The 25,689-nt window shown below is 40.0% G+C and overlaps 1 protein-coding gene and 1 long non-coding RNA gene across 7 annotated transcripts in view; one reads left to right on the top strand and one right to left on the bottom strand.

The window, feature by feature from the left end:
* Positions 1 to 21,886, bottom strand: part of LOC122558981 (zinc finger FYVE domain-containing protein 16-like) — a 68,513-nt gene extending 46,627 nt beyond the window's left edge. For 4 of the 6 annotated variants that reach the window (XM_043708006.1, XM_043708014.1, XM_043708022.1 and 1 more), the window contains exons 1-4: positions 21,787 to 21,885; positions 19,293 to 19,401; positions 12,252 to 14,542; positions 10,335 to 10,434 (exon numbers count right to left, since the gene is read on the bottom strand). In XM_043708006.1, the coding sequence (XP_043563941.1) occupies positions 10,335 to 10,434; positions 12,252 to 14,542; positions 19,293 to 19,362 (2,461 nt within the window). In that variant the 5' untranslated portion in view covers positions 19,363 to 19,401; positions 21,787 to 21,885. Of the gene's footprint in view, positions 1 to 10,334; positions 10,435 to 12,251; positions 14,543 to 19,292; positions 19,402 to 21,786 lie in introns of all 6 variants that reach the window. The other 2 variants (XR_006314306.1, XM_043708040.1) reach the window with 1 other exon arrangement.
* Positions 21,887 to 22,816: 930 nt separating this feature from the next.
* The window catches only part of LOC122559020, a 38,248-nt gene continuing 35,375 nt past the window's right edge, over positions 22,817 to 25,689 (top strand). Inside the window, exon 1 of the long non-coding RNA XR_006314315.1 lies at positions 22,817 to 23,316. This is a non-coding gene — a long non-coding RNA (uncharacterized LOC122559020). The remainder of the gene's footprint in view (positions 23,317 to 25,689) is intronic.

Below are 25,689 nucleotides of genomic sequence, written 5' to 3'. Positions count from 1 at the left end.
CATGGAAACAGACCCTTCTTTCCAACTTTTCCATGACGATCATGTTTCCTAAACTAAACTAGTCTCACTTGCCAACACTTGGCCCATATGCATTGAAACTTTTCAGATTAGATTTGATTGTTTGGCAGATATTTTCTAATGGTAGAGATATTATCAAGGAGAACGCACCAACTCATGGTGACTGACAGCTAACAGTGTCACAATATTGACTTAATTGGTCACGGCATTGCATTAAAAACGAACCAGAGGATGGTTGGAGCCTATTTTGTTCAGTTGAAACAGTACTGTGTCCAGTCATTACCATACAATAGGAAGGATATTATGAACTTGGAGGGGGGGCTCAGAAAAGATTTACCAGGACGTTGCCAGGACTGGAGGGTTTGAGTTATAAGGAGAGGTGTAATAAGCTGGGACTTTTGCACTGGAGCCTAAGAGGTTGAGGGGTGACGTTATAGAGGTTTATAATGTCATGAGAGGTATAGATCCTTTCCTTAAGGAGAAGAAATTCAAAACTAGCGACATTATTTAAGGTGAGAGGAGAAAGATTTAAAAGGGACCGGAGGGACAACTTTTTCCAAATAGAGGGTGGTTTGCATGTGGAATGAACTGCCAGATGAAATGGTAAATGCAGGTACAGTAACAAATTTGAAAGACACTTCGATAGATAGATGAATAGAAAAGGTTTAGAGGGACATGGCCAAATGCAGGCAAGTGGGACTAGTTTAGTTTGGTAAACCTGTTGGACTAGTTGGACCAAAGGGTCTGTTTCCATGTTGTATGTCTCTATGACTATGTTCTCGACCATCAGCTCTCGCTCAGAAAAGTGTACAGTCTTCTACAGAATACCCTGGAAGAATGAGCTATTCAAACATTAGAACAACAGTCAAAGCTAGCAATTTGCTAGAATGCAGTAGCAACACAGCAATGTTCACTGCTAACAGCTGTTATCAAGTCATAAAGTCTATCACACAAGTGAATACTGTGGCACATGAATTTCAGAAGGGCATTGATGCTAGGTATGTATGCCTTATGTCCCAAAAGGAGACAGATCATATCAGTTTGTCCCTTTGGCTGTTTTTAACAGGCATGATGCTGATCGCACCCAAGCAGCTGCTATTTGCGAAAAAGTGTTCAACACAATTTGATAACATTTGCGAAGTAACCCGAGCGTGCAGTGTCAAGCAGATTATATTGGAAGATATACAGGTCCCTGCTCTTTGTAGGCATAAAAAACAAGTAAATAAATTGCACCTGTTCCAACTTTAAATAGATGGAAGTCATTCCCCAATAGGGTAATGCCTTCAATTATGAGTCAATCTGCCTGGGTGCTATCATCTAATTGGTGCATTCTCCATGAAAATGACTCTTCCAATTACAGTCCACTTGCCAAACAGCACACACTTCTCGTACAATATAACATGTTGTTCCTCTTTGCAGAGATGTTCTTCTGAATATCGTGATGAGTACAAGACAAAAAGCTTGAATGTGTCTTTTCTCAGGAACACTTCATTGTATTTTGTGACTTATTAGCAATGTATTAATTGTCTAACGAAACATGAACTTGCAAATGATATAAACAGCAGAACAGAATATTTTTTCTCAGCTCAATGATTACAAAATGAAAAGCAAAACCTATATACGTACCAAAAGGGGGAATAAGTATGAGCTCCAATTTTATCCCTAGCCACTTCCTTCCAGAATTCAGGAAATATATATGGTTGAATTTTCTTTTCTGCATTTCCTCAATTTTCTCTCTTCTCATGAAGGTGTGACCTCAGGACACTTCAGTTCCAAGGTGTAAGAAGTGATAAATTGACAGGCTACTCAACTTTGGAAGCATTGCAGTAGTTATCTGCCACTATCCAGCAGCCACATTGCTGGGCTCTGCAAGAGATTACTGACCTTAAAACTATAACCCTTTCCATCTCCTCCTTATACAAATGCTGTTGACCATTGCATTTTGACATTTTCTGTTATCATTCATTTTGCAGGAGGCACCAATTGCGCCAATAACAGAATAATGCATAATTATTTCCTCTGCTTCATGGTAAAACATAATTGGTGCTAATATCATTTCTGTCCTGTTTGAGATTAGCAAGGTAGAAATTGGGACATTCCTGGTTTTAACAAAATACTCATCAGACAATATATTCACCTGGAATCTTCAGTAGAAAGAGCTTATTTTAAGGAAAACCTTATTTTTCCAGGTTTTTGAAAAAGAATTAAAAACCCCAACATACTTTCTCATATATAAGCACAAAAACAATATGAAGTACAATTTCTAGTCATGGAGGGTACAGGAATGAAAAACACCTTTGGTATTCCTTCCTTGCAAATTTGGATGGATTAGAAAAAAAATCATTTTTGCAGAAGGCTATAGAAATTGAATAAAAGCAAAATACTGCAGGTGCCAGAAGTCCGAAATGAACATCAAAAATGCTGGAAAAAACAGGTCTGGCAACATTGGAGAAGAGAGAAACAGTCAATGTTGAATTTGACATGTCTTCAACAGAACAGATTTATATTTTTGTTTCAACATTTACTGATTTCCCACTTTCCTGTGATTGGTACCAGATTTCTAAGTTGAACATCATTTAATCACATAAACACTCTTAGGGCAATTGCTTTAATAACATGAATTCAAAATAAAAAGAAAACTCACTTATTTCCATGGAATCCTAGCAAGGCCAGCATTTAATGCCTATTCTTAACTGATAGCCTTTTCGCACCATTTCAGAGGGTAATTAAGAATTGGGTACATTTCTATGCGTCTGGAGCCACTTAGATTACTTATTTAGATTAGATTACTTAGATTACATAGACCAATATTTCCTTCCCTACATTAGTAAGCCAGAGGAATTTTTTTTTTAGAAAAATTGATGATCTTGAGACTATTACTGATACAGATCAAATTCATTTAAGTTCTACCAGCTGCCATAGTGGAATTTAAACATCGCCACAGAACACCAATCTGGCCTCTGGATTATTCCCTCACCGCCATTTCCCTCAGTTAAAAATGCGATTCTCTCAATATGCTGCATTTCCCATAGAGTCCAGGGATGTTCGGTCTAGGTGGATTAGCCATTGGAAATGCAAGGTTACCAGAATAGGGTGGGGAAGTGGTCTTCAGAAGGTCGGTGGGAGTTCGATGGGCCAAATGGCCTGCTTCCACAGAGTAGGGATTCCATGATTCTAGGTTTTCTTTTCAAAATTCACTGGTCCAATTTTCCTTCATTAGCTGATGCAAATCTTCTGTAATAAAATTTTAAATAACTAAAACATGAAAATGGTATCCAAGGAAAAATACCTTGGGTTTCACTACAGAAAGTAATGATGAATTATTTTTAAGTAAACTATTGGCAATAACTACAAAATATATTCCTATAGAACAGGCTGATGCAGTTAACCTTTCACCTCTGCAATCTAAGGTTAAATCATTTTCAAAGTGGTGAAATTAAAGTTTGTACCAACACTCTCTAATTTGTTCTGGACTATGCATATTTGCATTAATTTAAAAAGCCACTGTGTTGCCTGAATGACAATCTGCTCTGCTCTTGTGTAACTTAGAGGAAATATTGGTCTCTGCTACAACCTATTGACTTGAGGACCTTACTTGGAAATAGTCTGAACATGGTCAATTAAGCCAGACAGAAAATGACCCCAGCATTAATACCCAGATATTAATTCTGGCCTCAGCATAGTTGGTATGGAAAGCATTACATTTGCACTTGAGATTCATGGGAAGTTTTGAAAGAATTTTGATCTGCAACTTGCTCTGCCATGCAAATCAAGTTGTGCTCAGTATCAGCCTTGCAGAGGTTTTATTTCCCAGCATCAACATTTAGGAGAAAGTAAGGACTGCAGATGCTGGAGATCAGAGTTTTTCAAACCCATTCTCTTGCCGGATGAAACAGGTCATCAACTGTGCTTTCAAGCAGCACTTGGTTAGCAATTACCTGGCCAATGGTATGTACAGTTTAGGTTCCACCGGGGCCACTTAACTTTTGACCTCATTACATTCTTGTAAAACGATAACGAAGTTGAACCGCAGACAGGAGGAGAGACATCAAGGCTGCATTTGACCGAGTGTGGCACCAAGGTGCCAAGAAAGGCTAGATTCAATGGGCATCAGGGGAATTTCCACTGAGTGGAGTCATAAAGGAAGATGGTTGTGGTTTTTGGACATCAACTTAACTTCGGGACATCTATACAGAGACTCCTCAGGGTATCTTCCCAAGTTCAATCATTTTCAGCTGCTTCATTAATGACTTTCCCTCAACCTCAAAGGCCAGAAATGGGGATGCAAGCCAATGATTGCACAATACTCGATATCAAACTGACCCTTCAGATACTGAAGCAGTCCATGTCAAAATGCACATTTATCTAATCACACTTCGACAACATCCAAGTTTGAGGAGGTGATGCCCAAGGAGTACTATCGCAAGCTATTAATACAGAAACTCAACTAGCACTCCAGGATTTTAATATGAATCCTGTCGCAGCAGATGGTGGAATTTGAATCCAATAAAAAAATCTGGAATTAAGAATCTACTAAAGACTGTGAAACACTTGCCGATTGTCAGGAAAAAACCTATCTGCCTCACTAGCGTCGTCCACGGAAGTAAAGTGGCCATTCTCATCTGCTCTGGCCTATATGTAACTCCAGACCCCTAAATGTAGTTGACTGTCAACTCCTTCGATTGGCTTAGCAAGCCACTCAATTCAAGGGGATGGGCAATAACTGCTGGCCAGGCACAGACACCCATGACCCATGAGTGAATTAAAAAAATAATAACATTTGCACCACACAAGTTGGCAATCTCCAACAAGCATGATCTGGATAATTTGGGTGAGTTGGGGCAAATCAATGGCAGATGCAGTATAATTTGGATAAATGCGAGGTTATTCATTTTGGAAGCAAAAGCAAGAAGGCCGATTACTGTATTTATAGTTGAATAGTTGTAAATTGGGATCAGTGTGAGCAGCACGGCATGGGTGTCCTTGTGCACCAGTTGCTCAAAGTAAACATGCAGGTGCAGCAGGCGGTGAAAAAGGCAAATGGTATGTTGGCCTTCATTGCAAGAGGTTTCGTGTACAGAGATGTGTTGTTGCAGTTATACAGGGCCTTGTGAGGCCACAGCTAGTATACGGTGTCCAGTTTTGGTCTCCTTTTCTGAGGAAGGATGCTCTTGCTCCTGAGGGAGTGCAGCAAAGATTTACCAGGCTGATTCCTGGGATGGCAGGACTGGTGTATAAGGAGAGATTGACTAGGTTAGGATCGTTTTCACAGGAGTTCAGATGAATAAGCGGGTATCTCATGGAGACTTATAAAATTCTAACAGGACTAGACAGGATAGATGGGGGGGGGGGGGGGGGGGGTGGGAGAGATGTTCTTGATGATGGGTGCATCCAGAACCTGGGGTCAATGTCAGAGGATCTGGGGTGGACCATTTAAAGTGCACAAGGAGACACTTCTTAACCCAAAGAGTGGTGACCCTGTGGAATTCATTACCATGGGGAGCAGTCGATGCCAAAATATTGAATGTATTCAAGGGGTGGCTAGACATAGTTCTTGGGGCGAATGGGACCAAAGATTGTGGGAAGTAAACAGGGTAAGGCTATTGAGTTGGAGATCAGCCATGTTCGTGATGAATTGCTTCCTCCTATCCTTTATGTTGCTATGTAAGAGATAATCTTATCAACTTTTGCATTAAATAGTATTACCATCACTCAATCCCCAGTGTAGAGTTCACCATTTTATCAGAAATGGAACCGGACCCGCCATTTCAATACCATTAGCCGGTCACAGGATCAGCGAGAAACTCACCTCCAGACTCCTCAAAGCCTGTCCACAATCTGCAAGGCACAAGTCACAAGTGTGACAGCGTACACCTCACTTGCCTGGATTAAAGCAACGCCAGCAACACAAGCAGCTTGACATCATCTCTGACAAAGCATGCAGCTTCATTGACACCACAATCAAAAACATTCATTCCTCCACCACTGATGCAAAAATATAACAGTGTACCATGTAAAAAACACACTGCAGACATTCACCAAAGCTCCTTCGAGAGCATCTTTCAAACCCATGACCTCCACAAGACAAAAGGGCAACAGCAGACACTCACTATCTGAACCTACCTCAGCGTGACTGGGTCAACATCCTGGAGTTTCCTACCTAACAGCATTGTGGGTGTTCCGACACCAAATGAGTCAGACGTTTAAGACAGAACACCACTTTCTCAACGCTAATTAGAGGTAGGTAATAAATGGTGGCCCAACTGCAGAAACCCACATCCCATAAATGAAATAAGAAAACATCAAAATCATACACTGCAATTTGTACATTAGAATGTTGGAATTGAGAATAGGAGTGGGGGTGAGTGCAGGGCAAGCACACAAACCGAAGTAGTTGTACTAGCCTATAAACATCAATTTAGTCTCAATTCATTTCAGTCTCTTAGCAATTCACTTCCTGGAAAGCTAGAGACAACTTTAAAATAATGGAAATCAGTTATTTTTTTAAAATTCAGTGTGTAAAATGCCAAGTAATTTATATCAATAGTGACAAAGTCTATGAAGTACAATTCAGAAAGATTTGTTGGAAATAATTTTTCAAATTCTATTCCATTGTTATTTTCAATCACAAGACATTGTGATCATGAGTCAAGTGATCACAGTAAATGAAGTGTTAGGTTCAGAGTTGTTCAGTAATTCCCAAGGCTTACAGAAAAACAAAATACACTTCATAAATAAAATGATGATTAATGACACGGTATAGTCTTACACTAGGCAGTATTATGTAGATGCTGTCCAGTACCGCCAAGCTTGGGAGGAAGTCCCATATGGAATAATATGTATGGATTAAGGAAAATATACCTTTTACACGAGATGGAATAAAAAAATTAGCAGAAAAAATCCTTACATTTAAAACTTAACTATGATAATCATTCAATGCATCAACTACTTGGACAGAGAGAAAGAACCTCAAGAGATGATGCTGAAATAATAAAGTCAAATACCATTACGTCAAGCAGAAGTCATCAATTTCTGCATCAACACAAAGACCCAGATTTTATGGTCAGTAGGGAGGTGAAGGCATTTGCCACAGACCTCAAAAAGTATCCACAAATGTCTTGCTATCTCTGCAACAAACTTCTCTCTTATCCTGATGTTAATTCACATCTGGTGCAAAATCAAAAGTATCTCCAGAAATTCAACAAGAGTGATGCAATTCAGCATGATATGGTCAATCTTACTGAAGTATTGTAACTGTTGACAAAGCAGGAAGTTAAAGCACTAATTATTCACTGCTGCAACTTCTGCATATCTCTTATAATTATACATGCGCTGTCTCCAGATGTTGCCGTCAATTTCAGAGAAATAAGAACAGCAAACATTAAAAGTTTCATCGTTGTGATGAGCATAAAACGCAGCCCAAAAGAAACAGAAACTAACTCCACCAAGTTGGTTTACCATTCTTACCAAAAGCAACAAATTATTTTTAAATTGTACATGTCAATGCATATTTCAAATGCAATTAATATAGAACAAAAGATAATTTCTTAAAAATCTCAAATGTCACTCATTTTATCCTCATAGGAAGCACACACAATTACAAAAAAAAACTTCATTTCTATCCAAAAGGACAGTCCATATTTTAAAACACTGATCCTAGTTCTGGCCTGACTGACAGGAAGAAATTTCCTTTCCATATCCAAATTGTCAAGATCATTCAGGAACTTACAAGCTTCAATCAAATCACTCCTCAATCTTCTAAACTCAAGATAAAACAGACTTAGCTTGTCAAATCTATCAAAAAAATCCAGTTATCAATGTCGTAAACTTCCTCCCAACCACCTCAAACGCATTTACATCCTTTCTTCTTTCAGGGGAGCAAAATCCATAAGATTGGAACTGAGGCCTCACCAATCTCATGCATAACTTAAATATGATCTACATAGAACAATACAGCGTAGAACTGGCCCTTTGGTCCTCGATGTTGCGCCGACCTGTGAACTAATCTCAGCTTGTCCCCCTGTACTATCCCAAAATCATCCATGTGCTTATCTATGGATTGTTTAAATCTCCCTAATGTGGCTGAGTTGACTACATTAGCAGGTAGGGCATTCCACACCCTTACCGCTCTCTGCATAAAGAATCTGCCTCTGACATCTGTCTTAAATCTATCACCCCTCAATTTGTAGGTATGTCAGCTTGTATGTAGTACAAGCTGACATCATCCTAGGAAAAAGGCTTTCACTGTCTACCCTATCTAATCCTCTGATCATCTTATATGTCTCTATCAAATCCCCTCTTACTCTTCTTCTTGCCAATGAGAACAGGTTCAAGTCTCTCAGCCTTTCCTCATAAGACCTACCCTCCAGACCAGGCAACATCCTGGGTAAATCTCCTCTACACCTTTTCCAATGCTTCCACATCCTTCCCAAAATATGGGAATATTGTGTACGGTTCTGGTTGCAAGTGCAACCGCACCAGCGTTTTGTATAGTTGCAGCATGATATTGCGGTTCCGGAACTCAATCCCTCTACTAATAAAACCTAACACACCGTATGCTTTCTTAACAGCACTATCCACCTGGGTGGCAACTTTCAGGATCTATGCACATACACTCCAAGATCCCTCTGCACATCCACACTACCAAGAATCTTTCCATCGACCCAGTACTCTGCCTTCCTGTTATTCTTCCCAAAGTGCATTACCTCACATTTAGCTGCATTGAACTCCATTTGCCACCTCTCAGCCCAATTCTGCAGTTTATCCAAGTCCCCCTGCAACCTGTAACATTTTTTCACTGTCCACCACTCCACCGACTTTAGTGTCATCTGCAAATTTACTAATCCATCCACCTATGTTTGTGTCTAGGTCATTTATAAAATGACAAACAGCAGTGGTCCCAAAACAGATCCTTGTGGCACACCACTAGTAACTGGACTCCAGGCTGAATATTTTCCATCAACCACCACTTGCTGCCTTCTTTCAGAAAGCCAGTTTCTAATCTAATCTCTTGACTTTTACATTTAATTGCTCTCGCAATGATGGGTAGTAGCCCATTAGACTTCTTGATGGCATTCTATATTTGAGTAGTAACTTTGCGACTTTGAGAACATTTAATTCCCTCTGCACCTCAATTCTGCATTTATTCTCCAACATTTACTTCATATATAAAATGTAAAATTGTGATTGCACTCCTTGCAGATTACTGTCTTATACATATTTTTAACAGCTGCAAAAGATAGAGATTTTTTTCCCTTGTAGTGATCTTTTCAATTTTGTAATCAACAGTCAGAATCTATTGTGGATTTTGTTGCCATTGTACTAAAACATTGAACCTGTGTGCATCATTTTGAATTCCCTTTTAATGGCACTACAGTTAACAGTTCAATAGCCAGGGAACCATCACTACATTACCCGATTCATCTTTCTTCATGATCAAGCCTAGTTAAATTAGTGCTCGTGTTCTATTTGATCAAAATAGATACCCTTTAGTTTCTCTTGGTCTCCATACATTTATCAAGCAATCATGAGGACCAAGAGAATTATGTCTCCCCCTACCATCAGGTTACCCAAATGCTACACCAGCTAGGATTGAGTTACTTAGTTTAAAAATCAGTGGTGCAAGTCGGGACTAAGTGGTACAGTTCAGTCACACTACCTTTATTAACTTAATCAGGGCCATTACCTTCATACCATTTACACTTGACAATTCAAGTTGTTTCAACACAAATTACAATGCATGATGGCCAGGTTATTCTCTAAATCTCAGTTGTTTATTCAGTAGGTAGATTCAAGCTTCAGAGGAAGCCAGGTACCCACATAAGTCAACAGGAGCTATAAAGCACACCCAAAGGCTCGTATATGATGTCAATCTTTGGGAGAGAAGGTGCAAGCTGAGAGGAGGGTATATCAGTAGGACAAGTCAAATGTCTACCAAATTTAATATCTTAGCAGCATCAAGTTTATGATTAACGTGGTAGCAGCAGAAACATGGGTGCCATTCAAATCAAGAATACAGAGTCACTGTACTAGTTATACCATGCTGACTGTTCTTTTAAAAATAAATCCCTTGATACTGCTCCTAGAGTACTGTGCGATATCACCCCCTTTCAAGGTTACATTTTAAAAAAAAAACCATAGTTGGTATGGGGAGGAAGATTCTGGAAATGTTATTTCTCTTATCAAAGTGATCTTCCCTGTAGATGGAAAAAGGTATTTGATACAATAAAATAATATTTCTAACTCATGAACAATGCTGAATATTCATGGGAAGATCTTAAAATGAAAGCAAGTTTATCCCCTCTTAAATTACTTACCTTTCTGGATGGTGTCATAGCAGTCAACACAAACGCGAGCTTCCTTGTTTTCCAAATATTGCAGCTTACATCTTTGGTTACAACAGGTCGCACAGAAAACCTAGAAAAATGACTGCATCAGGACCCAATAGTTGAAAACAAATAGCATAGTAAAAACTAAAACTCACGTATGCTCTACTGCACTTAAAACATTAAACAATATCAGTGCACTCTAAAACAGGAAAGTCTATTATTACATTCAACATCAATATTCAACTTCAGTTTATTACAGAAAACGCATAAAAAGAAAAGTGGGAAGGAAGTAAGCATAAAAATGCAAAAGGAAAGATAAAAATCAGGAGGGGCACTGATAGGGTAAACAGACAAAATCTTTTCCCTGGGTTGGGGGAGTCCAGAAATAGAGGGCATAGGTTTTGGGTGAGGGAAGAAAAATTTAAAAGAGACCTAAGGGGTAACTTCTTCACACAGAGGGTGGTGCATGTATGGAATGAGCTGCCAGAGGAAGTGGTGGAGGCTGGTACAATTACAACATTTAAAGGACATCTGGATAGGTATATGAATAGGAAGGGTTCAGAGAGATATGGGCCAAGTGCTGGCAAATGGGACTAAATTAGGTTACAATATCTGGTGGGCATGAATGTGTTGGACCAAAGGGTCTGTTTCTGTGCTGTACATCTGACTGTAAATGAACTCTTACAATTTCACAAACTTTCACATCTTCCAAAAACAAAAATTGGTAAAAATTATTTCACAGAACATGCAGCTTGAGTGGAAGCAGCAAAGACACAGCTGGCGGGATCACAAGCAGATATGGAGAGAAGGTGGAGGATAGAACGGGGACCTGAGTTCAATCAGCAGCATATATTTATTAATCAAAAATCAAGGCATGATGTGACAAGACGGATAGCTGACTGGTTGGTACAATTGTTTTTTTCATAAAGAGGAGAAAGGAATCAAATTACAAAATTTAGTATCAAAGAAAAACCTATATTCAACTTAAAATGAATTCTGTTTTCTCTTCAAAATCTTATATTCTCAACATTTTTATCTAATAAATGTAATTAGTAACTTAATAGAGCATGACAGCAGTCCCATTGACTGCACATCCTGCATCGATGAAAACTCCAGAGTGCTTCCAGTGTTCTGGGTGAAGAAAGTTCAGTCAGTTGGAACTCTCCAACTTCCGGTTTTTGTGCAATGCGAGGTAGAGAGCTATGTGAATAACACATTCCAGGAGGCAGTCAGCCAGCAGCAAGTTGTGCATGCAGAGATGGGTGACATCAGACAAGGAAAGGTGAGCCAGATATGTAGTGCAGCCACCCATCTTAGCCTCGAATATCCTCAAACAATTCTGTTAGAATCTTGAATGCTCCAACATGATCATCTCACCGTCTTCTTAACTCTAACTGTATCAACTCAGTAGATCATATGGAATAGGGGTTGGCCAATCTCGTGAAACTTCATTATCATCTCCAATACAACCCATTCTTAGATATGGCAAACAAAATTGCACACAGTGTGGTCCCAATAAGCACCTAAACAATTTTAATAAGCTTTTCTTTTTCTTGTATCCAGGGCCCTTGCAAAATCCCTCCTACTTGAATACTGTACCTGCATGATAACTTTGTGTCCCTCATAGGATTAAATCCAAGTCCCTCAGAACAACAATTCAAAGTTTCGCAAGTCTGAAAATAATATTCTGATCTTCTATTCTGACTATCAAAGCCTCAAACTTCTCCAATTTTCCATTGTGTTCTTTGATCCAGCCACAATCAGTTTATGCATTTTTTGCAGCTTCTTTGCATCTTTGTCATAGTTTACACTGCTACCTTGCATATCAGCACATTTTGATGCATTACCTTAGAGAAAATTCAAAACAGAAATTTTCTACTCATTAAATTGACACATGATACTTACATTCCCACATGCTCTGCAGTGATGTCTCCTTTTCGTGAAAGTAAATCTCGCCTGGCATTTTGCACATTTTGGTGCTTCAGAATCTGGTATCCATTGTGGATTACTATGTCCCAACATAGCAGCTTCTTTTCTACGTTGCTCAGCAATTTTATCTGTAGCTGCAATACCCAGATCACCAGGTGTGATGGAATCGTATGATGGTCCCAACACTTGTGTCTCATCTTCTGTACAAACACTATGTGGAGGAGTGGAGCTTGAAATGGATGGACTATCCACGGTTTCAGAAACAGAATCCTTTGTATCAATATATACTGTACACAGATTTACACTGTCAGTTGCATCTTTAGGATTATCATTAATTGGATCATTCAACTCCTTATTTAGTGGAAGTCTTGTTTGAGAATTAAGGATTTTGGGTCTCGCACCTCCAAAACTAATCTGATTGAGAGTGCAGTTGGCTTTTGGTTCAGCGTCAGTTGGGAATATAGACTGACTATTTTTGGTTTTGTCTGGTTTGTGTGTTATCGCATCCAATGCTTCATTTACAGCAGAGTTCATGGTACCATTTTCTGCTGGGGATGAAGAGTACCCAGTGTTTGATGCAAATTTACCATCTTCACATTCAGTTGATTTAGCAGGTTCTTTCTCCCACGAATCATGACTTATACCAACAGCCTCACTATCCTCAGAAAGATCTTGAGAACCTTCCAGTTTGAGAAAATCAGTAGGCTTTGAAAAACCTTGAATTAAATGGTCAATCATAGATCCTTGCGCACTATTTTCAGTCTGCTCCATTAAGAATGCATCAAGCTCAGAATCACTAACCAACACATCATTGATATTATATCCATCTTCAATATCATTAACAAAAGAAAACTCAGCTGTAAATTCTTTGCGAGTTGATGCCACTTCCACGTCACTAACATTATGCAGTACCTCTTCAAGTGGCTTAGCTATAGTTTTTGGAAGAGTATCTGAAGATACCAGAGTTCTTTCTTGTTGCATCCTCTCAGTGTTTGGATGTTTGTCCCCAGTCTTCTCTTCACGTTCAAAACTTACAGGTTGCTCTGAAGTGATATTACCATTATGTTCCAATTTCTCACTGCTATCATCTACAAGAGGTAGATCCTGATCACATGGTTTAGAGTTCAACTTAACAGGGTTTCTAACTATGCACGTAGCTGATCCACAGTCTAAAGTTCCATCATATCCTTCCTGATAATGGTTTACCTGAGAAGTCTGCTCTGGATTGGTTGAGTTTATTTCAGAGTCTGCTGCTATTTCCACTTCCTGGACCAAAGAATCATTGGATGTTGTAAAATTACTCATATTACTTATTTTATTTACATTTTTTGTTAACCCTGCATTGCATGTGTATCTTACTTTTAAAAACTCCTTTTCAACCTCTAAATCCGTTTCAACATCCTCTGATTCACAAGGTGCAACAGTGATTATGTTGCTTGAATTTACACATACAGGCAACTGTACACTGCAAGGTTGCTCTAGTCTTTTGTTGCTGCAATCATCGTATTCAATAGTTTCTCCAAACACAGAACTGATTTCTTTGGTTTGCTTTGAAACAACTGACAACTCTTCACTTTGTTCAGACTGAGGCAATTTTTCCAGATGTTCCTCTTCCTTTTGATGTTCATCATCTTTGAGCTCAACAAGACTCTTCGGCTGGATTGGGTATTCCTGGTTTCTTATTTCTGCATTAAAATGTTCTGACGGCTGTGGCTCAAGTGCTGTGCTATTAGGAAATGATATATTCAAATCCAACAAGTTTTTAATTCCTAAACTCCCACCTCCTGAACATTCCGACTCTCCAGTATGAACTGGTGAAGAAGGCTGATTGAAGTCTATCAGCAATAAGCCATTGGTCTGGTCCTCACTGGGTTTAATTTCAGCTTCATTATCAACCTTGTGACCATTTGTTTCATGGGTCACACTTTCAGTGTCACTAATTAAGTCACAGATAGGTCCACTGCCTCTGCTGTTACTGAACTGCTCCGAATCACCAGATGCTCTGCTATCCACAGTTGACAACAAGTCCAATTCTGTTAGAGTTTTTTGTGATGTCGGCAATGTTGAAAGTTCTTTAGGATCAGCACCACATGGCAATGTTGAATCTGATCCAAGCTGACTATCTGATGTATCAATTGTGTGCCTGTTGAATGTAGTCTGTGCAGCGGATGCAGGCAATTCTGATAAGTATTTTGAGTTTGCACGAAGTGACGAATAGACCAAAGGTATGGGCTCTCCTACAACAGTCTTGCAAAAGTCACTTTCATCTTTAAAACAAAAATCAATAAAATTGCAGTTAAACACAGTATTTACGAAGTCCAAAATTAATAATAGGGAAATTTACAAAAAGCATGTTAACTTAGCAAGTAACATTTGTAATCCAGAATTGCCGAGTTACCCATCTCTAACAAGAGAACTTAACCATTACCCCTTGACATTCAACAATATTGCTAAAACCTCCCACTGCCAAAATTGAAAGAGTGATCATCGACCAGTAGGTAAAACAGACCAGCCATCTAAATACTATGGCTACAAGACCAGGTCAGAGGTGATGAATTCTGCTATGACTAACTCACCTCCTGACCCAATGTCTATCTACAAGGCACAAATCAGAAGTGTTATGGAATACTGTTCATTCACCTGTATGAGTGCAGCTCCAGCACCACAAAGCTTGACACCATCCAGTACAAAGCACCGGGCTTGAAAGACACTAACACTTAACATTCACTCCCTCCACCACCATTGCACAATGGCAGCAGTGTGTACCACTTCGAAGATGCACTACAGCAACTCCATGGCTCCTTCAAGAGCTATGACTACTACCATGTAAAAGGACAAAGGAAATAGATATATCAAAATATCTCCATCTGGGAGTTCCCCTCCAAGCCACAACCATCCCAACCTGGAAATACATTGCTGGCCCAAAAGCAGAGAAATCCCTCATAAACAGCACTATGGGTGTACTTACACCACATGGATTCCAGTGGTTCAACGAAATAGCTTCTCAAATGAATAAATGCAGACTTAGCCAGCAACACCACCATTCACTAACTGAATAAAAAGTATTTGTCAAGTATTCTACAAAAAGAACCTGAACCGCACTTGGGATCACATGATGTAGGAACAAGAGTTGGCCATTCAGTCTTTGAGTCTGCTCTATCATTCATTCAGAAGACAACTGATATCCTTTCACTGTTTTGCTCAACAAAAATCTATCTACTTCTGCCTTAAAAATATTTAAAGTCTCTCTTCCTGAAAATGTGGTGAAAGCAGTTACAATCCTCAAAGATAAAACAAAATTTTGTTTCATCTGCTTTAAGTGGGCAATCCCTGATTTTCAAACAGTGACTCCCAGTTCTAGATTCTCCTGTAAGAGGTAACATCTCCAAATCTATCCTGTCAAGACTCTCAGGATCTTATAATATTACAATCAAGTTACCATTAACTCTTCTCACCTCCAACAGAACAAGGTTAACTGCCCAATATGCCTTATAAGATAAACCCCACATCATCACTATTAGTCCAAAAAATCTTCTCCAAACTGCCTCTAGGGCATTTACAAACTTGCTTAAATAAGGTGACCAACATTGTGCACAATACTCCAGACAAAATCTCACCAGTGCCCTTTTTAACTGAAGCATAAACTCCCTACTTTTGCAATAGGGAAGAAAATTGCAAGCACTGGTAAAAGCATTGGCCAAATGCTAAAGAAGGTTTTTTTTTGAACAAATTTAATTTTTAACAAAATAAAAATTCCACAGATTAGTTGGTGGAATGACTGGCAAGTGGGAGGCTTTCAAAAAGTGAGATAATGAGTGTTCAGAGGCAGTATGCTTCTGTTACAGTGAAGGGTAAGGCTGGCAGGACTAGGGAACAATGAATGAATACAGATATTGAGGCTCTGGTCATGAATAAGGAGGCATTACTTAGGCATAAACAACTGAGATCAAGGAATCTCTTTAAGAGTGTAGGGGGAGTGGGGCACGCTTCAGAAGGAAATCAGGAGGGCAAAAAGGGGATATTAGATGGCCTTGGCATATAAAGTTAAAGATAATCCAAAAGATTCCACAAGCACATTAACAGCAAAAGAGCACATAGGGAGACAACAGGGCCCCTTAAAGATCATGCTTGTCAATGTGTGGAACGATAGGAGATGGGAGAGACACCAAACAAATATTTTGCATCAATATTGTTTTAGACTAGATTAGAATAGATTACTTACAGTGTGGAAACAGGCCCTTCGGCCCAACAAGTCCACAGTGACCCGTCGAAGCGCAACCCACTTACTGTGGAGAAAGACATGGAAGCCAGGGAACTTGGGGAAATAAATACTGATATCTTGAAAACAGTCCACAATACAGAAGAGGTGGTGCTGGAGATCTCAAAAAACAAAGATGGATAAATCTCTAGGACCTGATGAATTGTATCTCACGACATGATAGGAAGATAAGGAAGAAGTTGCGGGATTTTTAGCAGCGATAATTGTATAATCTACAGTCATTGGTCAGGTGGCAGAGGACTGGAGGGTGGCTGATGTGCCTTTAAGAAAGGCTGCAAGGAGAAGCCTGGGAACTATAGACCGGTGAATCTGATGTCGGTCATAGGCAGGTTGTTGGAGGACTTTCTGTGAGATAGAACTTACATGCATTATGAAAGGCAAAGACTGATTACAGATAGGCAGCATGGCTTCATGCATGGGAAATAGTGTCTTTCACACTTGACTGCATTTTTTAAGGATATGACCAAGAAGACAGACGAGGGAAAAGAGGTAGACATTGCACACACGGACTTTCGTAAATCCTTTGACAAGGTTCCACATGATAGACAGGTTAGTAATGTTAGATCACACGAGATTCAGGGAGAGCGGCACGGTGGCACAGTGGTTAGCACTGCTGCCTCACAGCGCCAGAGACCCGGGTTCAATTCCTGCCTCAGGCAACTGACTGTGTGGAGTTTGCACGTTCTCCCCGTGTCTGCGTGGGTTTCCTCCGGGTGCTCCGGTTTCCTCCCACAGTCCAAAGATGTGCAGGGAAGGTGAATTGGGCATGCTAAATTGTCCGTAGTGTTAGGTGTAGGGGTGTGGGTGGGTTGCGCTTCGGCGGGTCGGTGTGGACTTGTTGGGCCGAAGGGCCTGTTTCCACACTGTAATGTAATCTAATCTAAGCTTGCCATTTGGATAGAAAATTGCTTGACAATAGGAGACAGAGGGTGGTGGCACAGGGTTGTTTTCTGAACTGGAGACCTGTGACCAGCCATGTATCGCAGGGATCAGTACTGGGTTCAATTTTGTTTGTTATTTCAATAAACAATTTGGATAAAAATATATGGGGCATGGTAAGTAAGTTTGTGGATGACAACAAAATTGCTGGTATAGTCGACAGTGAAGAAGATTATCTAAGATTACAAAGAGCTATTGATCAATTGGGCCAAGGATTGGCAGATAGAGTTTAAATTGGATAAATGCTAGGTGTTGCATTATGGCTAGACAAATAAGGGCAGGACTTATTATCGTCAAGGCTCGGGCCCTGGGGAGTGTTGTCGAACAGACCTAAAGGTTCAGATATATTGTTGTTTGAAAGTTGTGTCACAGGTGGACAGGGTGGTTAAGGCAGTGTTTGGTACAATTCCCTTTATTACTCAGACTGTTGAGTGTAGGAAGTTGAACAGAACATTGGTGAGGCCACTTTTGGAGTACTCTGTAGTGTTCTGGTCACCTGCTATAGGAAAGATTTTATTAAATTGGAGGGAGTGCAGAAAAGATTCACTAGGATGTTGCTGGGACTTAAGGGTTTGATTTATAAGGAGAGCCTGCTAGGCTGGGCCATTTTTCTCTGGAGCGTAGGAAATTGAGGAGTGACCTTATAGAGATTTTGAAGATTATCAGGGGCACAGATAAGGTGAATAGCAGAGATCTTTTCTCCAGGATTTGGAGTTACTTTACTAGAGGTGAGTGGAATAAGATTTAAAAAGGCACCTGAGGGGCAACTTTTTCACACACAAGGGTGGTTAGTATGTGGAATTAACTGCCAGAGGAACTGGTAGATGCAGATATAGTTATAACATTTATAGAGTCATGCAGCATGGAAACAGATCTTTTGGTCCAACTTGCCCATGCCAGCCAAGTTTCCCAGATTAAATTAGTTTCACTTGTCTACATTTGCGCATATCCTGTCACTGGAACTCTAAATCCTGGAATTCCCTTCCAAACATTTTGTGGATGGCTCTACCTCCTAAGAATTGCAGTTGAAAGCAACAGCTCATTACCTCATGAGCAATAAGAAATAAGCAATAAATGCTAACCCAATCAGTGATGTCCACATCCCATGAACAAATTCAAAAAATTTAAAAGGAAATTTTGACTGGAAAAGTACTCAGAGACTAACCAGATCACTAAACAGACATCTAGTTGACACATCAATAAGGTTTTGATTCAGGCCAAGCATTTCCTGACAAGAGGCAATTAAGAAAAAGGAAGCTTCCAACTTCTGCCTTCATAGTCATCTTTCCATACTCTTCAGCCATGACCTGTGAGAGATTAGCAAATGCTTTGTTAGCTTTGCTATATCTAAGACATGGCAGGTTAAGTCCAATACTTAACAACAGAGTGGATGTAGTCAATTTGATGACTAAAAGTCCAAAATGAAATGACAGCAGTAATCGCTGCTATATCTATTCTGGGAAGGCTTCATTTATAAACAAGCATAATACATCACAAAATTCATCCTTCAGCACATCTGTTCTACAAATTTGAGGCAACTTTACAGAAGAAAAACTCTAATAGCTTACTCATATCGTCCAAGTTAAACTTCTACATTAGAACAATGAGTAATCCTCAAAACAGATTCCAAGCTCTTACATAACTAACAGGAAAAGAGAAAACTTCTACATTAATCTATGAAGTATTCTTGTACAACTCCAAGCGTTAAAGAAACAGAATTCAAGGCAGACTGCATGCCAAGATACACAAGAATAGAGGAAGTAAATTCAAGCTACCTGAAAGAAAAAAACAGAACAAACCTGGATTTTGCTCAAATTCATCAAGTAATTTGTCCAGATCACAAACTGCTGTCTTGAAATAGTTGTCCATTTTGGGTACTTATTTTTCAAGTATTGAGCCTTTGTGCTCCTGAAAGAATGAACAGAATAATTTTTTTTATTTGAAAAGATATATTTGTCCTTCTATCTAGCAATAGTTAAAGTGGGAAGTCATCACATGTTATATTCCTGACGTAACAACAATAAACACCATTTGAGGGGAGGTGGTAGTGTAGCAGTAATGTCAATGGATTAGTAATCCAGAACACCAGTTCTGAGGACATTGGCTCAAAATATATCAGGGCAGGTGGTGAAAACTAAATTCATTAAATATCTGGAAGTTTAAAAACAAATCCAGGGGGAAACATGCTGCCACTGCTGTAAAAATCCAAAATGGTTCACAAATCTCTTTTGGGAAAGGAAATCTACTATCCTTACCTGATCGAGCCAACACGTGGCTTCAAATCATTGCAATGAGGTTGATTCTTGAAAGACCTTTAGTAATTAGGAACAGGCAATAAATGAAGCAACACTCATGAACAAACAAAAGTCAAACTTGAACAGTATTTTAAAGCAAAGAAATGCAGATGCTGGGAGATATGAAACAAAAACAGGAATTGCTGGAGAAACTCAGTAGGTCTGGCAGCATCCATGGGGAGAAAAGAGAGTTAGAGTTTCAAATCTGGTGACTCATCAGAACCGATTCGTTAACTTGGAACTCTCTCTTTTCTCCTCCCAGATGTTGCCAGACCTATTAAATAATATTTTGTTGGTTATTAAGTACTTTAATAGTACTGAGATGGTGAAAGGTACTACATAAATGCAACTGCTTGCTTTTTCTGTGCTTATATGGCCCTACCAAAAGAACAACTGAGCATAATACTACTGATTATAGAGTCACAGAATCCATACAACACAGATAGAGGCATTTGGCCCATGAAGTCTGCATTGACCCTCCATGAAGAGCATCCCACCTATCCCCGTAACTTCTCATTTACCACTACTAACCTACTCAGCCTGCATAACACTGGACACTTTAGGATGGCCAATTCACCAAGTATGCATATTTTTGGACTGTAGGAGGAAATCAGACCACCTGTCAGAAACCCATGCACACATGGTGAGAACATGCAAACACCACACAGTCATCCAAGGCTGGAACTGAACCCAGGTCCCTCGTGTTGTGAGGCAGCAGTGTTAACCACTGTACCACTCCATCTATAAATTGCCACATTCATCAAATAATCCCAAAAGAATAAGTACAGATGTAGGAAGATGACTCAAAAACAAGTGTTTAGAAATGTGGTTAGATGTAGTTTTTGCATGTAAATCTGTAATTCTGTAAATTTGAAAACAAATCACTTAATGGTCCCAAAGGGAAGAATGAAAAAAGGTACTTAAACATGTTTAATCAATCCTCAGTAATAGTCTATGATCATTCAAATAAAATATCACCAACTAATCAGCACTTAGAGTAGTCAGGAATGATAAAAATTAGGGAAGAATAATTTATAATATCAAGAAGCAACCTCATATTGCCTTGTAAAAATTAGAAATTGAATAAATATTCTTAATTCTCTCAAACCAAAAACATAGACTGAGAAAAAAATTACCAATCTACATGTTAGTACAACAAATAGATGACATTCAATTAGAATACCACTCACAACATCCTATTAAATGTACAACAGAAATTTTTCCAAAAAATTTGGTTTGAGAGGAGATGGGAAGGTATATTTTAACATATTCAATAGACAGATTCTTTAACATAAATTTAATCAGATTCACAATATAAAGAATACACAGGAAGGTACTATTCCAATAACAGAACAAAAAGCATTAAAAAGTGTAATGTTCAAAAGGGTAAAGAATTACATCTGCAGACTTGCTCGAGTGGAACGACACACAGTGGCTAATATAGCTCACGAAACCCAGTCAGGAGAATTTCGGCACAAGTTGACATAACCAAGGCAAAGTGTAAATACAGGAGCATTCTTGAATTTCACCAGCAGTGGAACGAAACAGCTCAGTAATCAGTTCTGTGTTGCTAAAATCAGAACCATTCTACACTACGGTATTCACTCGTGACAATGAACTGTAGGGTTATCAGCGGCCAAACAGAAACTACTGCGAGGTCCTTGGATAAAGTCAGGAAGGAGAGCGAAGGCCTTTCGCTGTCTTCCCCAGTCCTTGTTCCAGATCTGGCGACACGGGGTGAGGCAGCCAGACCGTAACTAACCGAGGTGGGGGTGAGGGGTGTCGGAGCCTCAGCAATGGAGACATGATCGGCTTATCCCCTTCGAGGGGTTGGGTGGGGGAGGGAGGGAGATAGTCAGCTCTACCCGAGGGTTGTGGTGGGGTGCTGGAAGGAGCCATCGAACCGGGTTTATTTTGTTTTTATTTACCCCCCGCTTCCCCTACTGGGTCGAGGGTTAATCAAGGCCAGAAGAGTTCGATTACGATCACGATCACTCACCATGTCCGAGTTTCGGCTTCCTCTCCGCGGTAATGTGAGAAACTAGGGGGGGAGGGGAGGGGAGGGGGGAAGAGGGTGAACGGGCAGGTACAGCGCATGCGCGGCGCTGGCTGACCTTGCGCAGTGGGGTCAGTGGTCACCATAGGAACCGGGCGGGGCCTAGTGTTCCGCCAGTCAGCGCCGAGCCCGGCGTTCCCGCTCCGCCCAAACACAATAAAGAATTGCAGACGCCGGGAATCCGAAACAAAATAAAAAACAGTAATTGATGGAGAATATCAGACAGGTCTGCCAACATCTGAGGAGAGAATAACAAGGGTTAACATTTCGAATCCGTTGATCGGTCTTCAGAACCGCCACCCTGCGTCCCCGAATATTAACTGTGTTTCTCTCTTCGCAGACGCTCCCCGACCTGCCGAGTTCCTCCAGCACTTTCTGTTCTTTTTGTCTCTCCGCTGCTGCATTCGTCCGACTTCACCCCGAAGCGGTGGTGCTCAGATGATTCAGCTCACGATCCGTTCCTTATCAGCCGAGAGACCAGAGTGTCCTCCCACAGTGGTTAGCACTGCTGCCTCACAGCGCCAGAGACCCGGGTTCAATTCCCGACTCAGGCGACTGACTGTGAAGTTTGCATATTCTCCCCGTGTCTGCGTGGGTTTCCTCCCACAGTCCAAAGATGTGCAGGTTAGGTGAATTGGCCATGCTAAATTGCCTGAAGTTGTTAGGTAAAGGGGTAAATGTCGGGGAATGGGTGGGTTGCGCTTTGGCGGTCGGTGTGGACTTGTTGGGCCGAAGGGCCTGTTTCCACACTGCAAGTAATCTAATCTAATCCAAATCTTGTTGAAAGTACACACGCTGCTACTGAGCATCAGTGTTGGAGGGAGTGGATGCTTGTAGATGTGATGCGAACCAGGAGGCTGGAAGAACATTTCCTGTCCATGAAAATCCAAATCCCAGGTTCATGCTGTTTTTGAACAGTTCTTGCTGTTTTTGAACAGTTCTTGCTTATTTTCTTTAGGTTCAGATGTTTAATCAATTGAATGAGCAGAAGAATCGCTTCTTTCGACAAGAAATTTATTCATTTCTTCATAGAATCTTTTCAAAGATTAATTTCAAGGCATAATTTTTAAAAAGCCAAAAATATTAACTTTATAACTTGGAAATTTGTCCAGTCAGACAAGCCACTTCCACAGCTGTTTCAACTGTATGCCTCTTTACTGCACTTGTCCAGCTTCTTCTCAACATTGATCCTTAATCATCGTGCTTGCTCATACTGAATGTTTGGTTCTGCACATGTACAAGCAGGCTGCATGATGAGCTGATTTCCCTTCTCCTGTCCATGTGTGCAATCAAATCGCCACAGGCGCTATCTCAGAAGGCTACAGAAAGGGGCACACTTCTCATCTTGTTTGGCCCACCGCATACTGGTTGAAAACTTCTGATGTAGAAGAATAAGGGACAGGAAATGCCACTTGTCCCTTCCCTAATTGTGTCATCTGCAGAGAGAAGTTGGCAAACGCTGCACTGGTCCAAGTAAGTTAAGACGGCATTGAAAACATTCATTAACACATTGATTTTGCAAATGTGTCTATGCTTGCATTTGAAAATGGTGTATTTTTCCTGGTGGATTTGAATAATTAATGCTTTTGTTCCTTCTTTAGCTTATTGTATGCAGTATGTTACAAACCTCTTTAGTAAGACAATAACCATAGCAAATGCAAGCAAATGTGACATTTATGGGCAGTCAATTAAAGGAAGTGTGTGTGCCATGGAACTGTCCCTGCAATTATAGTGTGCTTGATGCTGAAAAGGGTGGGAACCATTGGTCATGAGTTTCAAAGGAACTGTCTAATGAGCCTTGGTGAATTTCTGCAGTGCATCTTGTAGATGGTACACACTTTTGCTACTGAGAGTCTGTAGTGGAGTGAGGCAATGTTTGTGGGGATATGATGCCAATCAAGCAGGCTGCTTTGTCCTAGATGGTGTCGAGCTTCTTGCATGTTGTTGGAGTTGTACTCATTTGGTCAATTGAGGGGTATTCTGTCACACACCTGAGTGGTGTCTTGTTGATGGTGGACATGCTTCAGAGAGTCAGGAAGTGAGTTACTGCAGTATTCCTAGCCTCTGATCTGCTGCTGTAGCTGCGGTATTTATTTGGCAAATCCAGTTGGGTTTCTGGTCAATGAGACAACCCAAAATGTTGATACTCATGGATTCAGTCATGGTAACACCATAGAATGTCAAGAGGCAGAGGTTAGATTGTTTCTTATGTGACGATGCTGTTACATTAACAAGATTATTTTGTCCTTGAGTTTTCTTTGAGAGGTCATAGAGGCAGAGGTATTGAGGGCTCCAGAAAGAGCCAAGTTTAACAATGGCAGAGAAGTGGCTAGTTCTCCCAGTTCAGGTTTTTTTCTAGTTTGATTTAGCTGTGGCAGTCACAAGATGCTGGAGGGTTGAAAACTTCAACAGATGATTCCTGACTCCGTGTGTGTGTGTGTGTGTAAATGTGTTTTTCTCTCTCTCTCTCTCTCTTTCTCTTTCTGAAACTTCTTTTGAAATTGTTCCCTCCTGCATATAAGAATCTGTGTTTCAATTTACCTTTTTGCCAAGGAGTGTGTTTATGGAATGTTACTGGATTGGAACAACTCGTTAGTTTAAATTGCGGTATTGGGTCAGTTAAGTTTTCCAATAGTTAAGTTATTCTAAATTCAGTTTTCTTTTGTTCGTATTTCAACTGTAGTGTTTAATTAAATTCTGTTTTGCTTAAAGCCGAGTGGTTTGACCAGCTGCATCACACCTGGAATATCAACTTCACATCAGCCTTTAAAATAAGTAGTAGTTAGGGTCTACGCTACCTTCCTAAAGTATTTTGAGGGGATCTAGCTTAGTCCATTACAGACTGGGGCCTCTTGTTGGGATTGATTATGCAATTCCAATTTGGGTTTAGGGTTGTTGGTATCAAAGGCAGTGAGTGGTAAGTGTTGGTGTCCTTTTTGTTCTGGGTGTTGGATTCACTTGTTGTCGTAATGGTTCTTTCAGTCACAAAGAGTTTTCTTTTTTTATATAGATATTTTTATTGGAAATTTAACGTTTTTACAAGTTTACAAAAATAAACAAAACTCTCAAGTACAAACATTGATATACAATTAAATCTTAAATAAATAATAACCAAAATTTAACATAAGAAAAATACCAAGAGAAAAAAACAAAACTCAACTAACTACTACTAATCTAACCTATAACTAACCAGAGTGTATAATTAAGTCTCTTACATTATTCAAATAAGAGAAAGAAAAAAAAATCAACAGATAACACAGAAATTGGATAGTGAGACACATGCTTGGAATGTGTTAACATCAAATGTAACAAAACCCGCATTCGTGCGGGATTCCTCCCAAGGGGCCCCAGACCAGCCAGGTTCGCAATCTCAATTAAATAAAAGCCCTTGTTAGGATAGCCGAAATATCTGTATTTATATAATTCAAGAAGGGCTGCCATATTTTATGAAATAATTCGGTCTTTCGGTGCACCATATTTGTAAGGAAGTCAAGGGGAATACATCCCATAATGAATCTGTGCCAATTTGAAAGTCCAGCGGGGTCCTCAGCCACCCAGTTTACCAAAATATTTTTCCTTGCACAGAAAGAGAATAGAAAATAATCTCTTCCCGTGCATATCCAGGGAGGGTAAGTTCAAAAAGCCCAAAAGGAGAGATACAGGGTCCGCTTTAATTTCCGTTCCTAAAATTTCTGTCAGGGTACTTGCTACTTTAGTCCAGTATCTACGGATCTTATGACAGGTCCATAGGCAGTGTACAAGAGTGCCCACCTCTATTTTACATTTGGGACATATTGGAGATGCTCCTGCCTTAAATTTTGCCAATCGATCCGGTGCTATATGGGC

The sequence above is a fragment of the Chiloscyllium plagiosum genome, chromosome 2 (assembly GCF_004010195.1).
Source record: "Chiloscyllium plagiosum isolate BGI_BamShark_2017 chromosome 2, ASM401019v2, whole genome shotgun sequence".
Taxonomy (NCBI): Eukaryota; Metazoa; Chordata; class Chondrichthyes; order Orectolobiformes; family Hemiscylliidae; genus Chiloscyllium; species Chiloscyllium plagiosum.
This window is presented reverse-complemented; position numbering and strand designations above follow the sequence as displayed.